The sequence below is a fragment of the Dromiciops gliroides genome, chromosome 6 (assembly GCF_019393635.1).
Source record: "Dromiciops gliroides isolate mDroGli1 chromosome 6, mDroGli1.pri, whole genome shotgun sequence".
Lineage (NCBI taxonomy): Eukaryota > Metazoa > Chordata > Mammalia > Microbiotheria > Microbiotheriidae > Dromiciops > Dromiciops gliroides.
The window spans coordinates 167,659,908-167,683,176 of NC_057866.1; the positions used below are offsets into that span (position 1 = coordinate 167,659,908).

The 23,269-nt window shown below is 41.7% G+C and overlaps 1 protein-coding gene across 1 annotated transcript in view; it reads right to left on the minus strand.

Annotated features, from left to right (window-relative positions):
- Window positions 1-23,269, minus strand: part of TMEM154 (transmembrane protein 154) — a 70,818-nt gene that overhangs the window by 15,053 nt on the left and 32,496 nt on the right. Inside the window, exons 2-6 of the mRNA XM_043969773.1 lie at window positions 18,762-19,052; window positions 18,605-18,643; window positions 5,911-5,938; window positions 3,619-3,704; window positions 2,600-2,660 (exon numbers count right to left, since the gene is read on the minus strand). Of these exons, the coding sequence (XP_043825708.1) occupies window positions 2,600-2,660; window positions 3,619-3,704; window positions 5,911-5,938; window positions 18,605-18,643; window positions 18,762-19,052 (505 nt within the window). The remainder of the gene's footprint in view (window positions 1-2,599; window positions 2,661-3,618; window positions 3,705-5,910; window positions 5,939-18,604; window positions 18,644-18,761; window positions 19,053-23,269) is intronic.

Consider the following 23,269-nt stretch of genomic DNA (forward strand, 5'->3'; position numbering starts at 1 on the left):
AACTTCCCATCAGCACATTAGATCTTCCAGAGGAACATCCCCAAACGGTTGATGATTAGATCATGTATAAGGAAGCCCCCACTCTGAGCATAGATAACTCTGTACAGGTAAGGTAATAACCTGGACCTCTGCATTGAAGTCAATGACTCCTCCAAGAAATGGAAATTTGGAAAGACGTTTCGGCACTTCATCATTAAGAGCAAAAGCAAGACTTCTCAATAGCATTGTCTTTCCTTCCTATGTGACATGCTTTGGAACTGGAGTCTCAGGATTAACAAGTCACAGGAATAGGAGCTTGAAATGTTCTTAGAAATCATATCAATCTGACCCCTGCTTTTTAGAGATGAAGAGACAGAGGCCGCGAGAGGTCGAGTTCAAGTGAGGAATGTTTCCCTCTTATAATTTCAGAAGATGACATTTTCTTCCTAGTCCTACTGATTATAGTAGGCTTTTATTTTATAGTTATATAAGATCAAAATCTAGTCTGATGAAATGCGTCTTCTCAGTCATCGTGGAATTTTGGCAAGGGGAGGGGCTGTTCTTTTCAGCACTAGGCATCACTGATTAGTTCAAGGATGAAATCATCTATTTGGGGAGCCTGCCTTGTTCAGTCTAGGGTCACTCTATGTCATGAAATGATTCTTGGGGCAGGGAAACCCTCAGTCTCTTTCCCACAAATACTTTCTCTATAGCTCACTAGCAAACTTTCGCCTTTAGCAAACTTTCCATTCCACAATTAAGAGATAATCTTTAAAAAGCAATACCCAGAGGGAGTGATCCATTGACTTAGACCCACATCATTACAAAGAAATGATGATATGAGGTCCCTCCCCCCCCTCCCACCTTCCCAGGAACAGGTTTGATTAGGGAGGCCTTCCCTGGAGCTCCCCTCCAGGGGGTGGAGCAAAACAGCCGCATTCAAAGGCTCTAAATACTGACTTTCTGGCCCCCTTAATCATCAATACGACCAGAATACTGCATTTCCCATGCTTCTGGGCTGGGATCCTGCAACTGTTCATTAGCATGTAGTCTGAAAGATGTAGAGTCATCAGTGTCAAGTTTGGCTACAGAAAATCTGGATTTGTCAGAGCTCTGTCATTTACTACCTGTGTGACCTTAGTCATTACTTTCTGGGTCTCGGTTTCCTAATTCAGAAAATGACGGTGTTTGACTAAAGATGATTTGCAAGGTATTTTCCCTATCTAAGGCAATGCTACTATGATATTTCAAGGCCAAGGTAAGCTAACTCTCTAAACCCCAAACTAAGCCTATTGCCAGGGCCTCAGCTGGGAAAGCTTGGGTTCTTTACATGTGGGCATGGACAAGCTGAATGCAAGAAGAGATGACCCAAAGTGACTATAATTAAACATGGGCTGTGGTTGGGAAAGTGAAATTTGCCCTAATAAGAAGGATTGGAATGTGTGTGGATCTTTCTATTTCAAGAAAAGGCAAGTATGATGCTCAAGAAAAGCACTTTAAGTTCCTTGATTTAATGTTTCATTCAAAAACAAAAACCAAAAACCACTTGTGGCCTCAGCACCATCTTCTTGTCCGGTCTCAATTCCACAGCCCTCTGGATCACCTTCTCTAATTAATTCTTCCAAGCGTCCCATCTCTGGTCAGTACCCTGACCAGACAATCCCCATCGACAAACCAGCTTTAAAAATTCCTAGCTCTAAGTATTTTCTATACCACAGGCAGGCACTCAATGAGACTCTCAGCAATAACCCCACCGTGGGTGGCCACAAGATTCTCAAGTAAGCAGAGCCACCTAGTGGTAGAAATAAGAACTCTTTTGTAATGCCCCCGTCTCTTCCTAAGATAGTTTGTCCAGGTGTTGGCTTTTAAAAAAATTATTAAATGTAAAGCTTCATTTTTTTCCTCACTGTTGTTTATATTCACCCTCTTTGGAGACTGTTTCTGCCATCTGTTTTCTCAGTAAAACATCCGCTTCTCTGATACACATAAACTACAGTTTAGCATAATTAGGGCGACTGAAATAAAACTGGAGCCGAACAGTTAAGTGTCTACTTAGGTCTGGGAAGTATAAATACTGATTTGTTTGTTCAAGGGCTAGGACCAGCAAGAAGGCATCTGATCCTTTACATCTTTTTGGGGGGGGGAGCGGGGCAATGGGGGTTAAGTGACTTGCCCAGGGTCTCACAGCTAGTAAGTGTCAAATGCCTGAGGCCGGATTTGAACTCGAATCTTCCTGAATCTAGGGCTGGTGCTTTATCCGCTGCACCACCTAGCTGTCCCCACCACCTAGCTGCCCTCAAAATACTGATTTTTAAAAAAATTTACAAGTGGCCATTTGGATAGATCGAGAGATGGAAATGACCTCAGAAGTGAGTAGTCCAAACCCCTCATTTTACAGATAAGGAACTGAGGCCATAAAAGGAAAATGACTTGCCCCCCAACCCCGGCCATACAGGTTGCACATGCCAGATCTGAGTCCAAGACCTCTAACTCCAGAGCCAATGCTCTTCTCACTGAATCACATTGCCCTACATATTCTGTGCAGCTTTTCCTTCCTTTCCTTTCCACCTGTCCTCATATACAGTCAGGTGAAGGCAGCACCTTCATTATCTGCAATTACCTTGGGCTGTGGTTTGACTCCTTCTCTTCTTCTTTGACTGTGGGTAGACATTCACTTTCAGCTGAGAAAGGGTGAAAGACATTTAGGTCATCATCACTCAATGTCATTCCATTTCAGGGACTTCAGAATAAGCACAGGAGAGTGTAACCCTGCCCTTTGGGTGACCTGTTTGGACTTCTTGGGGGGAACTCTACAAGTCACAAGCACAGCTTTGGCAAGACTCTTTAAAGTGCTCTCAATGAAAAGCTTCTCCCAGCATCAACCCGGTGTTTTTAAACAAATCACCTTCTCTTCCCCTCCTCCTACCTAAATATACTGGAGTTCCATATTGCCTTGGTCACAAACTACATCAGTGACCATACAGGATCCCCAGCCTGGCTCCAAGATTCATGATTTGGGGATTTCAGTATATAAAATGAGTGGAAAATGGCTTTCTGCTGTGATCAAAATGGTAGTCAAGTGACTTGCACAGAAGACAAAATGCAATAGAAACATATAGAGATAGAGAGAGCTCATTAATTCTTTGGTATAATGAACTCCCAGAGGAGTAAAGTCCCTCTTCAGTGTAGGCTAGCACCTTCTCTGCAATTTACAGTCTTAAAGAGTTACCTAGAACACTCATGAGTCACATAGACTAGCATGTGTCAGAAAAGCTGGACTTGAACTCAAGGCTTCCTGGTTCCAAGGATGGCTCTCTATCTACTGTGCCAAGTTGCTTCTCTTACAGAAACTTAAGGAAATTAGGGATCTGCTTTAAAATGGGATTAGAGATCTCAACTACCACATAACTGCTTCTTTTAAAGAATTGGAGAACAATAAATGTATTGGCTATTATGATTACTGTCTTACACTTATTTTTGTCCAACTGCTACCATGCTTCAGCTCCTAAGCAGAAAATCCTCTCCTGGGTTAAAAGACTGCTACTGAAAAAACTCAGTTATCTTTAGGGGAACTCATCTTTGTAGATCTGGGGAAACCTCCTAGTCTCCTTACAAAATATAACAAGGAGTCATCGGTACCATTTCTGTTTATGCTGTTCATCCATTTGTCCAGCTCTTCCATTTCTATTTCCATGACAGAGGGAGTATCTTCTTCAAAGATAGGGCTGGAGAGAGGAAATAAAAGGTAGGTTAGAAGAACAAATAAGGTTCTGGTAGGCTAAGTTTTACTCTAGGAATCTCCACTTCTTTGGTACTGTAGAATTTTATGCGTTGGCATCTGATGTTTAGGGCTAGCCTAGGGACTCTGCGTGATTCAGTGATGTTAACCTTAACTCAGAGCTAAGAATAAAGGAAACATCAGTCTGTCAGTGCATGAGACAGAGAGACAGACAGAGACAGAGAGACAGAGGCAGAGGGAGATAGAGAGAGAGACAGAGAGAAGAGAGAGACAGACAGAGAAAGGAGAGAGACAGAGACAGAGAGAGACAGAGAGAGAGAGAGACAGAGAGAGAGAGACAGAGAGAGAAGAGAGAGAGAAAGGAGAGAGAAAGAGAGAGAGAATCAACATGTGAGCTATCCGGAGAAAACCACAGGGTGGTCCAAAAGCCAGTCTAAAGGTCGAAAATGCAATGATCACTGACATATCAACCAGAAGACTGTTTTCAGGAAGGGAACATCGCATTTTGAGCCCTGCCAAGTCTCACTTCCCTTTTCATCAAAGCCTTTCTGGAAAAAAAAAAATCCTCTGAGGTCAAGAAACCATCTTCAATCCTCTACCCTCTTCTATCTTTTTCTCTTCTCTGAAAAAAAAATGGAACTTTTTCATTTCAGAAATCATTGCAACCAATTGTCAGATTTCATAATTGACCATAGAACAAAATCGGGGTGAAACTGTGTGGTTATTATAGATATAAAAAAGAAAAGAAATGCCCCAGCATTTCCTTGTTGCTTGGTCTAGACCTCTGATTTTATCACTATGGAAATATTCCCCACAGATACAGCTTAGCAACTCAAGTACAACCAAGAGTCTTAGAGTTTCCTGGGCCACTCAGAGGACAAGTGACTAACATGCTTCGAGGTGGTACTTTAACCTGGGTCTTTCTGATTCTAAGAACACCACTAGGTCATACTGCCACGCCCATCCTTGGTAATACAGGCATTTCATTGGACAAGAGGCAAGCAAATTGCCCAATCATATAATAATTGGTTGAACTTGGAGCAGGAGGCTGGGCTTTGTCCAGAAAGGCTTCTCTCTGGAGGGGGAAGAGCATGGTGGATAGGAGTTGGACTTGAGGTCTGGAAGATTTGAGTTCTAATCCTTCCTTAGATTGGATGTGTAACCTTGGACAAGTCCTTTAACTTTCCTCAGCCTCCATTTCTTCATCTGTAAAATGGGAGTAATAATAGCACCTACTTCACAGGGTTGGTGTGAGGCTCAAATGAAATAATGTACATAAAGAAATTAACAAACCTTAAAACTCTCTATCGGGGCAGCTAGGTGGCGCAGTGGATAGAGCACTGGCCCTGAAGTCAGGAGGACCTGAGTTCAAATATGACCTCAGACACTTAACACTTACTAGCTGTGTGACCCTAGGCAAGTCACTTAACCCCAATTGCCTCACCAAAACAAAAAACAAACAAAAAAAACCTCTCTATCGATGCCAGCTATTATTTTGTGAGGGTTATATTTCTGCCTCTGTCTATTTTTGGTTGCCACTATTCCTTTGTTTTAGAAGGAAAATTAATTGCAAGGGGGAGATTGTTCCGTAAGAACAAAACTACATAATAATATACAAAATAGATAAGAGCGGCAGCTAAGTGGTGCAGTGGATAGAACACCGGCCCTGGATTCAGGAGGACCTGAGTTCAAATCCAGTCTCAGACACTTAACACTTACTAGCTGTGTGACCCTGGGCAAGTCACTTAACCCCAATTGCCTCACCCAAACCCCCCCAAACAAACAAACAAAAACAAAAACAAAAGAAATAGATAAGAAAAAACCAACAGGAATGGGAGATATCACCCACACTTTGAGTTTTGCTTCTCCTTCTTGCCTAGCAGATATAAAGAGTTTGTTCATTTGACAAGAATAATCAAACCGATGAGATTCTTCCAAGTTGCTAGATCACTTACTGTGAATTTGGTTTAGAGGGGCGGAAATGCATTTCTTCTTGCTCGCCACTTAGGGACTGTCTTTTGGGTTACGGTGCTAAAAGGCACACAGAAATCCCTCCCCAGGAGAAGGGAACTTCCCCTCCTTCCCAAGGAGAATCAGGAGAAAAGAAAGGCTTGAAAACAAGAGAATCCTAAGGATCTCCAGAGTTGTTCTTGCCAATAACTGAGCTGATTTAAGAACTTGAAAAGGTTTACCTTTTGACGTTTTCACTGCCTAGTTCATCTGAAATAAAATAAAGATAAAATAAATATTCTCATAACTATTTATCACTGTATTTTCCCCTTCTAAGAACTCTCCTCTTTCAAAAAATCAGACTCTTCTACATAAAGAATAAGAAAATCAACTCAAATGATTTTTTAAAAAGAGGAACAATAAACAAAACTGAATATCTTGTAACTATAATAACCAATCTTAACCCTGTAGAAGAAATGTACCTTCCTCCTCTCATTACAGAAGTGGTTGACTGGGTTTGGAATGTTACATGCACTCTCATACTTAGCCAATGTATTAGTTGGTTTTGCTTAACTTTTTTTTTTCTTTATTACAAGGGAAGGTTCACAGGGAGGAGGTATATTTGAAAATGATTGCAATGTGACAACAAAGGACATGACTAATTTTTTTTTGTAAACAAGTGATAAGTAATTAACCTCTAAGCCAAATGAATGCATTTTATTTTGATTCAGCAAGGACTTATGAAGCCCCTATTCTGTTCATTGCAGTATTCTAGGTGCTGGGGATATAATAATAAATATGAAAGTCGCTACCCTCAAGAAACTCACATGCTATTGTAAGACAAAGTACTAAAACAGGAGCCTTTGGGGCCTAGCTACTTCAGAGACAGTTTAGTTCAAGGGTGCCCTCATCCCTTTCAGACTTACTCTTCAACCTAGTCTCATTACTAAGACAAGGAGGTCTTAAAATCACATAATTTTAGAATTAAAAGCTAGGGCATGTTGTTACATATTTAACAATCAGACTGGGGAGAGGGAGGGGTGTATGCACTCAGACTTTTCCATTTAATGTGAATAATATGAACACTTTCTTAAATTGTCAATCAACAAAACAATAAATCAAGCCCTGATTTGTAATGATTGCCATTTCTTCTTCTTTTTTTTTTTTCGGGGCAATGAGGGTTAAGTGACTTGCCCAAGGTCACACAGCTAGTAAGTGTCAAGTGTTTGAGGCTGGATTTGAACTCCGGTCCTCCTGAATCCTGAATCCAGTGCTTTATCCACTGCACCACCTAGCTGCCCCCTGATTGCCATTTCTAAGATGTAAAGATTTGCACTGAAAATTTAACAATTGGGCTGATTATAAGGGAATTCAGAGGATGCCTAAATTCAACTCATGGTTGGGGGAGGGGGGGGGAGGGGTGTGTGTGTGTGGAAGGATGACCTCACAATACCCCTGATAAGCAGTTGAGCTTCACCTGAAGACCTTTGAATAATCTCTCTGAGTCTCAGTTTTCTCATTTGTGAAAAAGGGGGAACATAGATAACATGAATATGTGATTTTCTAAGTCAATATGGCACTGCATGGATCCTTATATACGATTTAGTAACACCCAGTTTCTATTTGAGTTTGACACAGGTTGTCCTTATTAAGAATCAGGAGACTGTCTCTGGAGTCAGAAGACTGGTTTCAAATCTCAGCTCAGACACTTCCTGCCTATCAAATCACAACCCCCCTGGCCTCAGCTTCCTCACCTATAAAGCTGAGGGGGTGGGACTGGATGGCCCCCGAGGTTCAGCTTTAGTAAGACTTTACTTCTAGGTCTGTAAAGTCTTTTTTTTTTTTTTTAGGGCAATGGGGGTTAAGTGACTTGCCCAGGGTCACACAGCTAGTAAGTGTTATGTCTGAGGCCGGATTTGAACTCAGGTCCTCCTGAATCTAGGGCTGGTGCTCTATCCATCTATAAAGTCTTATATCTGGTTGCAAAAAAATCAACTTCAAAAACACAAATTGGAGGTGGAAATGAACAGGCAGCAGTTACATGCCTACTATGTGCTAGATACTGGGGATACAAAGAAGGGCAAAAGACAGTCCCTGCCCTCAAGGAGCTTACATTCTTTTTTATTTCTCTCTTTTTTTTTGAGGGGCAATGAGGGCTAAGTGACTTGCCCAAGGTCACACAACTAGTAAGCGTCAAGTGTCTGAGGCCGGATTTGAGCTCAGGTCCTCCTGAATCCAAGGCCGGTGCTTTATCCACTTAGACACCTAGCTGCCCCAAGGAGCTTACATGCAAATGCTGGGGTGGGGGGAGGGAGAAACAACACTAAAACAAATATATACAAAGCAAACTATATTGAGGATGAATCGTAAACAATTAACAGAGGGAAGGCCCTAGAATTAAGAGGGTTTTAGGAAATGCTTCCTGTAGAAGGTGAACTTTTAATTTGGGACTTGAAGAAAACTAGTTCATCTGAGGAAAAAAAGCATCCTATAACTGGGGAGAGGTTTGCTCTCACATCTGATTTGATGATGTGTATGTGTATGCATGCTGTTTTGGTTTAGGTAATTTTCAAGGTCCAGCGTGGTTAAATGACTTGTCCACAGTCATACTGATACTTGCTCTATCTGAGCTGTAATTAAAATCCAGGTCCTCTGCCTGCAAATCCGGAGATTTTTCCATTGAAACATGGGTAGAAATTCAGCGCGGAGCTATGGAGGGTGTGAGGGCTAGGGGGTCAGAGAACAGCCTAGCTAAATAAGAGCGGTTCATCAGAGCAGGGGGAGACTTAGGAGGCTATCAAGTGCGAGCCCCACATTTTGCAGACACCCAGAAAAGTTGTTCCCGGTCACATCATGAGTCTGCTAAAGAAGAGGCTTCTCCCGGCACTTCCCTTGCACCCGTTCCGAGTGATGCACCAGCTCAACAGCCTAAGATGAGTGTCGGTTTCCATATGGCTTTAGTCTAGCTCTCGTCCACATTCCTGATTCCAGTCCTGAGGAGAAGTCGAAGGGTTTCTGCTCCCTCAAAGCCAGAGTAAATCATGGAGTACCTGAAGGCAGAACACCTTCCCTGATGACTTACGCCCAGCTTTGGTTTCTTCATGATGGCCCAGAAAAGTTCTTGGCTCGCGCATCTGTGGTCCTTATCTTATCAGTTCGTCCTCTTCTGCCCAGCAACAGTCTTAAAGGCCAATTTCCTCCTGTTCCCATCTTTTTTTCTTAACCAGCCTTGTAATTTCCTTATAAGGAACTCCTGCTGAGGCACTTCCTCTAACCATGCAAATCAACACTTTCCCTTTAATCCGTAGTTCTAGAGAGCTTCCGGGAGACACTGCAAGATTTAAGTGACTTGCCCAGAGTCACTAAGGATGCGTGTGTCTGAGTCTTCCTGACCCCTAAAGCTAGCTCTCTTCTCTCCAATGCTACAGTATTTATTAAGTGTCTAAAATGGGCCAAGCACTGTGTTAAGCACCAGGGCTACAAAGATGAAAAAAGACCATTGCTCTGGCCAAGGAGTTGACATCCTATTTTCTAGAGTGGGCTTCAGGCAACACACTGGTTTGCAGAATTATTATAAAGCAGATCAGGTTCAAAATCTTGTCTTGGCATTCCCAGCACCTAGGACAGTGCCTGGTATATAGTAGATGCTGCTTGGAGGAAGGTACCGTTTTCCCAGATCCCGTAAGCATAACTGGGGCACCTCCAACACAGCAGCTTGGAAGGTTGGGCTTTGTGGAAGTAGGCTCCAGCAGCCCACAAGAGACACTGCTACCCACCATTGCAATATAATTTCGTTGAGAATTCCATTCTTGGTGGTTGTATCCTCAGCACTTAACAGTGCCTGGCACGTAGTAGGCACTTAAAATGCTTATCGATTGAGGGATTTCAGACAGCCTAGGAACACAATTAGCTTTTTATCATCTGAGAACTATTCAGCTGCAAAAACACCAAGCTGTGGGATTTATTGCAATAGAGCCAAATATTGGTGATCCCTAGCAATTGTAGGCCGCTATTTGTCCATTGCCTGCAGACAAATGCTGGTCCCGAGTGAGGGAAAACAGCCAGCAGGCACCTGGAACTGTGTTTCTGGCAGTCAGGAGCTGTTGTTATAATTTCCTGTGGGCTGGCAGGTTCTAATGGCATCTCTAATCCAGGGAAATCTGGTATCCAGTTTTCTGTTTTGTGGCATCGAAGCTTGAGTGCTCTCAAATAGTGGCAGGGAATTTCCTTTTTCAGCAAAGTATGGCTGTCCCAGCTTCCTGCAGGTGCTGCATTCTTAGGGAACTAATCTTGATATGACAGAGGTGTATTTTTCCTGGGGGTAACTCTTAAATAATAGCTGTGCAAACTATAATAATAATAATAATAACAGTGATGATGATAACAATAACAAATAGCACTTCTGTATTGTTTTTCTTTTTTAAATTTACTTATTTTTACTTGCATTTATAATCCATTTTTTCTATTAGCCCCCCAATTGAACAACAAAAATACCTCCCCCAAAATAATACCCTCATAATAAATGTTCAGAGTCCAGCAAAACAAATTTCCCCATTGGCCATGCCCCAGAATGTATCTCTCTTCACTTATGGTTCATCCCCTTTTAGGGAAGAGCTAAGTTTCATCTTCAATCTTCTGGATTATGGTTATTAGCACTGACTGGAATTCTTAAGTCTTTCAAAGTTGCTCTTCTCTACAATGTTGTCATTGTGTAAATCGTCCTCCTGGTTCTGCTCTTATAGGGCATTTTGTCATTTCTTATGGCACAATAATATTCATCATTATATTCCAGTGCCACAATTTGGTTAATGGGATACCTGGAACATCCCTCCTTCAACTGCCAATAAGAGGACACTCCCCTCCCCCACCCTTGTTTCTAATTTTTTTATGAAAAGAGTAGCGTTGGGTTTCCAATCACTCTAGTACTATCTGGAGATCTACAAATTGCTTTACTCATGTTATCTCATTTGATGCTCACAACAGCCCTGGGAGATGGGTGCATTATCCTCATCTTACAGATGTAGAAACTGAGGTTCAGAGAAGTGAAATGACTTGCCCAGAGTTACACAGCTACCAAGTGTCTGAAGCTGGAGTCAAACTTGGATCTTCCTCACTCAGTCCACTACCCTATCTACACCACCTAAATTTAATAAAAGCTAGCATTTTTAAAACAGCAAGCACTATGCTAAACACTTTACAATTATCCTCACATTTTATCCGAAGCAGGTGCTATTATTATCTCCATTTTACAGTCAAGGAAACTGAGGCAGACAGAGGTTAAGGAACTTACCCAGGATCACACAGCTAGTAAACGGTGGGTCCAGCTTTGAACTCAGGTCTTCCTGACTCTAGACCCAGTTCTCTATCCATTGTACCACCTAGCTGTCCTTCCATTCAGTATGTTACTATACTGCTTTAAAGATAGTCCTAAACCCTCCTTCTTTTTGGATATCCCCTTCAAGAGAAAGCTCATCTTTAGAGGGAACCATCTTTGGGACCGGTAGGTACCCTCAGAGTCACGAAGACCCCCTTTTTCACAATCTACATCCCTGCATGATAACCCTCGGACACCTCCCATAGGGCACGAAGCATCATCTGTGACTTCATGATGAGGATGTTGGTTTATCTTTCTATGCCCTATCCTCTCACAGGCTCTGTGGGACCTAGGAGCTGGCTCTGCACACCAATGATGAGTAAATTTGAAAACTCATTAATGATGTGCTCTGAATGAAACCCATGTGAAGTGGCTACAATAAACATTAAATCAGGACAGAAAGGCTGATGTAGAATGCCCATCCTTGCTCTGTAACCTTGCCCTGGATGTCCTGGTAACAAGACCAATCTCCTGGATCTACCTCTCTTTACACATCTCTTCCTATTCCCTTTTTTTCTTTCCTTTAGGTCAATACGACTGGTTCTGATGGTTCATAGTTGTCTCTGCAGCCATACCTGATCTGACCTCTCACTTCAGTGATTCTGGACATCATTATTTGACCCCTACTTGGAATTTAGAGCTGGGATAAGATTAAATGATCATGGAATCCAGGGGTTTTTAGTCAAGGTCCATGAATTTGCTTTTTTTTTCTTTAAAGTGAAGCAATTGGGGTTAAGTGACTTGCCCAGGGTCACACAGCTAGTAAGTGTTAAGTGTCTGAGGTCAGATTTGAACTCAGGTCTTCCTGAATACAGGGATAGTGCTTTATCCACTGCACCACCTAGCTGCCCCTGAGGCATACTTTTAAACTTTCTTTACTTTTATTGTTTTGTTTGTGTTTTCTTTTACAACATGGTTAATATGGAAATGTCTGGAATGACTTCACATGTATAATAAAATCAAAGTGCTTGCCTTCTCAGAGAGAGGAGAAGAGCAGGAGGGAGGGAGGGAGGGAGGGAGAGAATTTGGCATTCAAAAATTTAAAAACTGATTGTCAAAAATTTTGTGTGTGTTGGGGGGGGGCAGCTAGGTGGCACAGTGGATAAAGCACCGGCCCTGGATTCAGGAGTACCTGAGTTCAAATCCTGCCTCAGACACTTGACACTTACTAGCTGTGTGACCCTGCGTAAGTCACTTAACCCCCATTGCCCCGCAAAAAAAAAAAAAATTGTGTGTGTAAGTGGGAAATATTAAACAAAATAAATAAAGGATTTTTTTTAAAAAGAAAGAAAGAAAGAAAGAAAGAAAGAATGAGCAGGATGGTTTCAGAAAACCCTGGGAAGACTTCTATGAACCAATGCAAAGTGAACCAGGAGAAAGAACATTGTATACAATAACAGCAATATTCTAAGGGTGATTAATTGTGACAAGTTTAGCTGCTCTGATCAAGACAATGATCCAAGATGAATCCAAAGGACAAATCCTACCCATCTCCAGAGATCTGATGAACTTGAAAGCAAATTGAAGTATATATTTTTTACTTTCTTTATTGGGAGGGGATCTCTTGTTTTCTTTCCTAATATAGCCAATGTGGAAACATGTTTTTGTATGACTTCACATGTATCATTGATAGCAAATGGCTTGCCTTCTCAAGGAGTAGGGAAGGGTGGGAGAGAATTTGCAATGAAAAAAAATTAAATGAATAAAAATGTACATGTAATTAGGAAATATTTAATAAAATAAAGATTCGTTGGAGGGGGATTTTCTTTCATGGTTTGAAAAAAAAAAAAACAACACCTATGTGCTACCAGGTACCTAATGCCTTTAGAATAAAATACAAAGTTCTCAGCTTTGCACTTAGAGCCTTTCACAATGTGACTCTTTACCTACATTTCCTGGTGTCTTTCAAGTTTCTCCCTTTCAAGCACCCTACCTTCCAGCCAAACTAGCTTACTTGCTATTTCCTCCCTCCATGCCTTTGCATAGGCTGTTACCTCATGATTGGAACATACTTCCTTCTCAGCCTATGCCTCCCAGAGTCCCTAGCTTCCTTTAAGGCTCCACAAATGTGTCCTTTCCTACAGGACATCTCCTCAATCTCATAGCCCTTAGTTCCTTCTTTAGTCTCCTCCAATTAACCTGTACATACTTTCTTATTCACCTTGTGTGTCCCTTAGTAGAATGTAGATTTCTTGAGGGCAGATACTGTTATTCATTGTGTCTTTGTACCTCCAGGGTCTAGCACAATATTTCTGTAGGTTCTTTATAAATTTGAGCTGGATTGAATGGTCTAATATAAAAGAGTAGTCAAGAGCTGGCATCCAACAAACAGGACTAAAATGTAAAACTGGGACTTCTTTTTTAAACTACCAGCTAGGTGGCACAGTGTATAGAATGCTGGACCTGAAGTCAGAAAGACTCATCTTCCTGAATTCAAATCTGGCCTGTTACTAGCTGGGTGACCCTGGGCAAGTCATTTAGTCTGGTGTGCCTCAGTTTCCTCATCTGTAAAATAAGCTGGAGAAGGAAAGTATCTTTACCAGGAAAACCCCAAAATGGGGTCACGAAGAGTCTTCAAGACTAAAAATGAATGAGCAAAAGCACATTAAGTTGTCTCATCCCTAAATTCAAAATCTTTGTTTCCCACCAAGTTTATAGGTTATGAAACTCCCCTTTTCCACCAGATGGTAAACATGACCCAAACAAATAGAATGTCAGGGCAGGTGGAGAGAGAACAGGGTCAGCTTTTGTGCAGTGAGCTGATCACCCACCAGAACTAGCCAGCATTGCAGATTAGATTGGCACTGTGCTCAAGCAGAACAGGCAACTGTCCATGTAGTAGGATATGAGAGGAGCCAAAAGACCCTACCTGCCCAGAATCCGCCCCCCCACCCACCCAAAGGTCTGCTATGGTGCATTATATTCTTGTGATAATTTGGGTCAGGAACTAGAAAGTCCCTTTCAACATGCAAAAGTCACCCAGCCATTAAGGCACAATTGGTCACTAACGGTCAGGAAGAATCACTCTGTCTGACTGGCTAGCCAGCCAGTCACATGGCTTAGCAGGTCTCATCAAGAAGGCAGGGGAAAGAAAACCAGATCTTATACATATATACCCGCAGTGGCTCAAGAGCAGTGCTATGCACAGAGTGGGTTCAATTAATATTTCTAGCCACGTGAACTTTGGAAAGTCACCGAATTTCTCTTTCTTCATCAACTTCAGTTTTTTCATCTGTAAAATGCACCTTAATAGTGCACTACTTACTACATAGAAGTGTTGTGAGGAAAGGACTGTGTTAATCTTAGAGTTATGTTTATTGTTATTTGTTAAATGAATGAATGAAAATATAACCTTACTGTTATATAAGGCTACAGTACTCTTGTACCTGAATTATTGAATGTTAGTCTGAGACTGAGAGGTTAAAAGGAGCATGATGTAGCAGAAAGAACAGTAGTTCAGAAGTCAGAAGACCAGAATTCTCATTGTAGCCTTGCCTTTAACTGGTGCAGCCTACAGCAAATTGCTCCTTTTCTTTGGGCCTCAGTTGTCCCTTCTCTAAAAAAGGGTTGGATTAGATAATCTCTAAGATTCCTAACCTTTCACAGTGGCTTGTTGAGTGCTTACTGTTTGCTGAATTTCAATACTTTCCACCTCTAAATTGAAGGGGTAAAGTGCTTTAAACTACAGACATTCCTAAGAAAGTAAACTAAAACAATCAAGGAAATTGGAAGAACTTTGTATGATGACATGCTTTTTAAAAAAAGGCCTTTTGTTCTAGAAAGGAGATGTGACTGAAGTTTGTAAAGTCATGAAAAGTTGGGGAGCAGCTAGGTGTCACAGTGTGTGACCCTGGTCAAGTCACTTAACCCTCATTGCCCCACCCCCGCCAAAAAAAAAAACATGAAAAGTTTGTCAGGTGTGGGCATGTTCCCCAAATCATGGTGTGCAAAACCAAGGGGCTACTCAAATCTTCTCAGAGTATTGTATTGTTCTGCTGCGTCTGACTTTTCATGACCCCATTTGGGGTTTTCTTGGCAAAGATACTGAAATGGTTCTGCTATTTTCCTCTCCAGCTCATTTTACAGATGAGAAAACTGAGGCAAACAGGGTTAAGTGACTTGCCCAGGGTCACACATCTGGTAAGTGTCTAAATTCAGATTTGAACTCAGGAAGAGGAGTCTTCCAGCCTCCAGGTCCAGCGACTCCATCTACTGCACCACCTAGCAGCCCTTCTCAGAATATACAGTGATAATAAATTTATTAAAATAATTACCTAAAGAGACGGCACTGGCTAAAAATCTTACATAGATTCAGGGGCAGCTAGGTGGTGCAGTGGATAAGGCACCAGCCTTGGATTCAGGAGGACCTGAGTTCAAACCCAGCCTCAGACACTTACTAGCTGTGTGACCCTGGGCAAGTCACTTAACCCCCTTTGCCCTGCCAAAAAAAAAAGTTATCATGGAAATCTTACATAGATTCAAGGAAAGTTTAATTTATTGATAGGCAGGGAAGTGATGGTAAGTGTTTAGCAACCAGCTATTCCCCCTCAAAAAATTTTAGGCATGACACATGCTTTTAATTTTGATTTACATGATTGACCTTTTCTTTGTCACTTTTCTTAAATCCAGGCAATAAAAGAATGATAAATCAAGCCCCAAATACACAGTATTTTCTGATTTCTAGAATGTAAATTCTGGGGGCAGGTAGGTGGTGCAGTAGATTCAGGAGGACCTGGGTTCAAATCTGACCTCAGACACTTGACACTTACCCTGGGCAAGTCACTTAACCCTCACTGCCCCACAAAAATAAAAATAAAAATAGAGTATAAATTCTAATATGGAAAATTTAACAATCCGCTCTCGTCTGAGCTGGTCTGAGCTGGCTTCAGCATATCACTGGTGATACGTACATGATGCAAGTTACAAAGTCCTGTTTCTTCTATGGCAAAATCTTTTTTTTTTTTTAAAGTGTAACTTCTTTTCTTCATTTGCACTGCACCTACTCTAATTCAAAGCATTCTTTCTTCTTGTCTAGACTAATCCTAACTGGTCTTTTCACTTCTGGTCCAGAAGGATAACATAGGGAGAAGGGTACTGTTGTTGTTTTTTTTTTGGTGAGGCAACTGGGGTTAAGTGACTTGCCCAGAGTCACACAGCTAGTAAGTATCAAGTGTCTGAGGTCAGATTTGAACTCAGGTCCTTCTGAATCCAGGGCCAGTGCTCTATCCACTGGACCGCTTAGCTGCCCCAGAAGGGTACTTTTAACCAGGGTTCTAACCACCAGGAGGGCATACGTCTGCCCTGCATTATGGGCAATTCCCACGACTCATTGTACTTGGCTAGACAATATTGCCACCCTAGGCTGCCACACCTTTTCCTCTTACCCGCCCTGGGGATGAGAAGCAGGTTACTCTCTCTCTTGGGTTAATCACACCTTAATACAGAATATCCTTTGTGCTGTTTCTCCAACCCCTCCTCCAAAATGGTTTTGCCCTAGATGAAAAAAACCAAACCCTCTTAATTATGTCTCCATTCTAATTTCTGCCCTCCCATTTCTGATTCTGACATTCGAGTCTTACCAGAATCCTGCTCCTCTCTAAGACAGAGAAAGAGAGAAGAAAATTGCATTTGTACATATATTATAGGGCTAGCATACCCCAGTTCTCTGGGGTTCATCAAAGAACCTCCTTGAGAAACTAAACCAAAGGACAGACACACCTAACCAGTCTTCCCCACCTTTCAGGGAGATGGGATTGGGTGTGGCTGATGCCTTTGTGGCAAGAGGAGCAGAGAAATGGCTTGAGAGATCCAGAGCCACCCCCCCCCCCAACTTCCCCCAGCCACCACCAGTGGGGGATGGTCCTCCCCCAATTGGGGAACTTTCCACAGTCAGAGGATCACCTCATTGGACCTCTATCTGCCTGTCTCCTGCTCGAGGAGATTGGTATCTCAGAGCCACACCTCTGCGCTATGCCTTCTCCCCATGAGTTTCCCTTCCCCAGCCCCTAAATAAACTATTATCTTTTTCTATTGGATTTCTGTGCAAGAGGGTGTAATTCTTTCAAACCCTTACCCCTATCCCTATCCCAACCCCCCACCCTATTTCCCCCATAACATAAAGAAGGCTCTCCCCACCCCAACCCCACCCCTTGCAGTTCCTGGAAGAAGCAACAAGACTCTATGCAACACTCCGAAGTCACCATGCTCAGATGTTCCGCCTTCAAGGTTTCAAGGTCTCAGTGTTTGTCTAGCTGGCAAGTCTCAGAAACCTTCCGTCTGCTTTAGTCTTCAGTGCCACGCTGAGAAGCCGAGACTAAAGAGTGGATAGTCAGCAGAGCTTCCGGCAGACATTCATCTCTGCATCAAACAATTGCCCATTTCCCTCCTTTTGTGCTAATGTGAGAGTGTCTGGAGGTGTGGGGGAGTCAGAGCCTCCAGTCCCTTGGGAAATCGGCCCTGAGAGGGCATGAGGATTGATTCAAAGGATCCTGGATCTCTGGAGGGAAGAAACCTTACGGGTCATTTAGTCCAGCCTCCTCATTTATTTATTGACGAGGAGCAGAGGCCAACGTCATACAGATATACCTGAGGAAGAATTCAAACCCAGATCCTCTGGCTTGAGATCTAACATTACGTATTATCTGCCTTGGATTTTGTTGAAGTAAATGTACTTTGTTTACTCTGATGTGTAATTCTGGCTGGGTCAGGGAGATTCAATAGAAGCGGGAGCTCATTGGTTATGAAATGAAATGGATAATTATGCCCTTGAGTGCTGTGGACCTGGGAGCAGACTGCAGAGGGAAACATTAGGGAGTCCTTAGGTGCTGTACCTATGACTAGTATTTCCAAACCCCTAGGGCAGCTTGATAGAGTGTTAGGCCTGGAGTCAGGAACACTGATCTTCCTGAGTTCAAGTCCAGCCTCAGACACTTACTAGCTCTCTGGGCAGGTCGCTTCACCCTGTTTTCCTCAGTTTCCTTATCTGTAAAATGAGGTGGAGAAGGAAATGGCAAACCACTCTAGCATCTTTGTCAAGAAAACACCAAATAGGGGCAGCTAGGTGGTGCAGTGCATAAAGCATTGGCCATGGATTCAGGAGGACCTGAGTTCAAATCCGGCCTCAGACACTGGACACTTACTAGCTGTGTGACCCTGGGCCAGTCACTTAACCCTCATTGCCCTGCCCCCCCCCAAAGAAAAGTATAAGAAAACACCAAATGGGGCACAAAGTGTCATGCATGACCAAAAATCCTGAACATCAACTGCCTAGTTCCCACCCCTGGTTAATATTTTCTCCCTCCCAAAATTGCCTTTTATTTACCATTGTCTATACTATGTTCCCTTTCCAACTTCTCTCTCCTCCCATAAAGAACCTTGACTGTAGGGATTGTTCTGTGTCTGTCTTATTGCATCTCCCTTGCCTAGAATGAATGCATTTCATTTAGTAGGTTTTTAGTAAATGCTGGTTTGAATTGGATACACTCTGTATTTGGATTTAAACCTTCATACATGTTATTCCTCCCACCTCCCCAAATGCAAATAGCTGTTGTAATACTACTCACATGACTGTAAAGCACTTTGAGATCCCTGATTTGAAGGCACTGCATGTAAGAACAAAACAAAACAAAAACAACATCGTTATTATTAAATGATTACAAACAATATATTCTTGACACTTGAAGCAATTGTCCACTGTGGAAACACACCCTAAACACTCACCTGGCTTGGATTTTCTTCTTTTATTGTTTCTTACTAGGAATACCACCAGCAGAGACAACAGGAGCAGTAACACCAGGGGCAACCCGACCATTAGCAGAATCTCTGGGCTCAGCACACCCTCCCCCTCTGACACAGATGAGGGAGTCATACGTGGAACTTTGGCGTCCTGCACTGTGGGGGCATTGTCTTCTCCTTGATCTGTGATAGAGGGCACATGCACCAGGGCCGGGGTGGTTGTTTCTTCGAAGGTGGTTGGCTCTTCTCCAGAATAATCTCCATCTATTTTTAAACCTGTAGAAACACACACACACACACACATTGGCATGCAGACACAGCTGGTGTGTTATTTTTCATGAGTTTTAAGTGATTGTGTCCACACCCAGGGACACAACTTGTTCGTTCCACTGAGAGCTCCCTCTAGTTCAACATGACATGGCCAGTGGTTTCCAGCCTTCTCAAGGATGAAAGGACATTTGTTTTTAAATGAAATGATTGATTTATTTGAGAAAAACATTTTGATTATAGATTTTTAATGAAGGGGACCATAGAAGTTATCTATCCAAGCCCTTCCCATAGACATTAACTGATTTGATCAATGTCACAAGAGTCCGATCCTTGTAGAAGTCATTAGTCTCTGGCCAGAGGGCATTTACTTTAGCTACCTAATACCCCAAAGCTTAATTTTTTCTTTAAATGCCACTTCCTGGACTGGGGGTGGGTGGGTTTAGGTCTCTCTAGTTACACACCTCACCCCAGTTTCTGGGTACCAATCTCTATGCTTCCTGATGTTAACTTAGGGTGCCCCTGGTTAGTTCTTTATGTAAAAGCCATTCACAGCATAACTACCAAATGGTTCTCAAGTTCAGGATGCCCCAGTTTTCCAATTCCAAACCTCTTCATTCTCCCATATAGAGCAGTGAGCACTAACAAGCACAGGGAGCAAGAAAGTTGTTAGCTTTTCTCTTTGCCCAGCTGCATTCTTAGTCTTTTATGCCCAAGCTTGGTTAATCCTTTAAAAAGCTTTGGGCTCAACTCTACAGTTTTTTATTATTCTATTTTTTTCCTGCTTGCCTTTCCTGCTATTGCTACATCAGCAGCAGTAGCATCCAAGCTGGACCACCAAGGATCATGGCTGAGATGAGTCAAGCTTCTGGCTTCTCAACTCCCTGGGAGCAGGTGGCTTCATCTTCTTTCTAACTATTTTCTTCTGTATTACTGCATGTATTCCCCTCTTCCACATTTGTTCTGAGAACTATTATCAAATATATATATATATATATATATATATTTACACACATACAGATATGTTATATGAATCATAACAGTTTGTAACACAAACTTGTTATGAGTATCAAATAAGCTATATATACAAAATGCTTTGTAAACCTTAGACAATTTTTAAATGGTGAAAGATTATTATGATGATTATTAGCATATTGATTTAACATTGTTTTAAAACATGAGAGACAGCATGGCATCATAGATAGCTGCTGGTCTCGGAATCAGGGAGATCTGAGTTCGAGTCCCTCCTGACACACACTGTCATGTGACCCTGGACAAGTAACTGAACTTCTGAATACCCCAGATAACTTTATAAGATTCTAAGTTGTAATTCTATGGTGCTGAGTTTCATTGGTAGAGAGAGTTTCTTCATAAGGAATTCCCTATGCCAATGAAATTACTAGTCTGCCCTACTCAAAATTGATTTAACATATAAGGACCATTAACAGCATAACTGAGTATGATATACACACAGACAGACAGAGACAGAGACAGACAGAGACAGACAAACATACACACAGACAGAGACAGAGACAAAGAGAGAGACACATAGAGACAGAGACAGACAGAGGCAGAGATGGACAGAGACAGACAGACAGACACATAGAGAAAGACAGACAGAGACAGAGACAGACAGAGGAAGACAGAGAGACAGACACACACACACACACACACACACACAGAAAGATGGACAGACAGAGACAGATAGAGATGGGGAGGCAGAGAGACAAAGAGGCAAAGAGAGAAAGACAGAGAAAACAGATACTTTAGACACATTTAAATGAGGAACATTGAGAAGCTTTGTTGATTTAATACAGCAATTCTCAGCCCTAGTTTGGAAATACTGCAGGCTGTCTTTAATCATTTCCTGTTTAGATCTGGGTTAGATTTCCATGACCTCCAAGGTCCCTGCTAGCTCTGGGATTTTGTGAATCTATTTCAAGGAGTGTCATGAAATTCTCTGAAACCAAGCAATTTAAATTCTATGATGACATTAGCATATGTCATACAACACTTGGAGAAGAGGAGCAGGAAGGATGTATTGTGAAACTGAATAAACAATTATAAGGGATCCAAGTTCTAAAGGATTGGGAATTGATGATAGAGAATGAATTAAAACTGAACTGTATGTGTTGATTTCCATCTCTGAAACCAGTGACTCATAATTTGTGGGACTCTGTCTGCTAGACTGAGATTATCTGACTGCTATCCCCCTAGGTATTTAATGAAAACAAGATGCATATCACATGAAATTCCCTTGGGACTTCATAGGAACCAGGAAACAGCTTCAGTTATAGTATGTTAATTTAATAGAATATCTAGAAACTTTTCACTACGGAAAACATACAGGAAAACTACCCCTTTCCCAGAATCTAGGTATTTGGTTTTTAAATGACCATGTAAATGAACATTTGAGACAGAGTAGATCTGCTTACCAGCATTCAGCTGGGGGTGGGAGGAATGCTGTTACTCATATAGAAAAATCTCTTTTTGCCAGTTGATTCATCTTTCCATGTTATTGTTGTTGTTTCACTTGTGTCCAACTCTCTGTGACTCCATTTTTTGTTTGTTTGTTTTTGTGGTTTTCTTGGCAGAGATACTGGAGTGGTTTGCCATTTCCCTCTCTAGCTCCTTTACAGATGAGGAAACTGAGGCAAAGAGGGCTAAGTGACTTGCGTACAGCCGCACAACTAATAAATGTCTAAGATTGGATTTGAACTCAGGTCCTCCTGACTCCAGAACCAGTGCTCTATTCACCTAGGAGTCCCTCATCTTTCCATAGCTTTGTGGCAGACTGAAGAAGAGCTGAAAGGTTTCATTTCCACCAGGGATAGACTGTTTTCCAAAATTCAATGGGAACCAATCTGAGAAAATTTCATTCAGTTACACAGTTCAAATCTGACTTCAGATATAAACTAGCTGTGTGACCCTGGACATGTCAGTTAAACTCAGTTTGCCTCAGTTTCCTCATCTGTAAAATGAGGATAATAATGGTACCTACTTCTCAGGGTTATTGTGAGAATCAAATAAAATAATAATTGTAAAGGTTTTAGCACAGTGCTTGGCACACAATAGGTGCTATGTAAATGTTAGCTATTATTATTACAGAAAGCATGGTCTTCTTGGGAACTATGTTGGGCCCCAGGAAGCCCGTGTGGAGAGCAGCAGGTAAGGATGATATCCACAATGGAATCTGGTTGGCAACTCCAAGTCCAATAGATGGTAAACCCAGACAGGTTCTAGCAACTTGAATGTGGCACAGATTGGACTGTGGAAAATGTCCTGTCTTCCTGAAGATCAGTTCATATCTCTATCTCTAAAGTGATCAAATCCTGCCTCTGCAGCTAAACTCCCTATTATAACACATAACCTCTCTTGCTTTCAGTTTTCTCATCTAGAAAATGAGAGTTGGCTTAGATGATCTCTAAGATCCGACAACTATCAATCCTCTTATCTGTTGTCAAATTGGACACAGAATTGTTGGTTTTGCATTCTCTTTTCCCCCTGATTTGGGTTAAAATTGCCAAGAGAATCTGGTTATGTTGTTTATATGTGTGTGTGTGTGTACACACACACACACACACATAGTAAATTCTTCTACCAACCAAGTCCTCCTCCAATCTTTCTTCTTAGTTTAGAGGTAATCCTGGGTTCTCAAAGCCTATGCCAGTGGACTGAACTGAATCCAAGCTCTAACAGGTTCTACCAAGACACAAAGACTTTGCGTCCAGGCTCAGTGATAGAATATATGTCTGTTGTCTAAATACAAACATAGTTAAATTTGGAGAGATAGATCAACAGGTTGGCTTCAGGTAGATACATTTTTCAGCTATTGCAACTCTTTTTTTTAAAGTATTGATATATTTTGGTTTTACATTGTCGACATTTATCCCTGTCTCCTCCTCACCTCCAAAGCCATGTCTTATAACAAAAAAGTTTTAAAGATAATGAGAAAGAAAATAATCAGTAAAACTGATGCGTACATTGAAAAATATGACAACATAGGCAGTATGCACACCCATGGACCACACTACCACCACCTCTGCAAAGGATTAGTAGGAGATGTCTTCTTATATCTCTTCTTTGGGATCAAGGTTATTCTTTGTAATTTTTTAGCATTCATTTTTGATTGTATGTTCTTTCCATTTATATTTCTGTGGTCATTATGTATATTATTCTCTTGGTTCTACTTCAATTTGTATTAATCTGCATAAGTCTTTTGATGC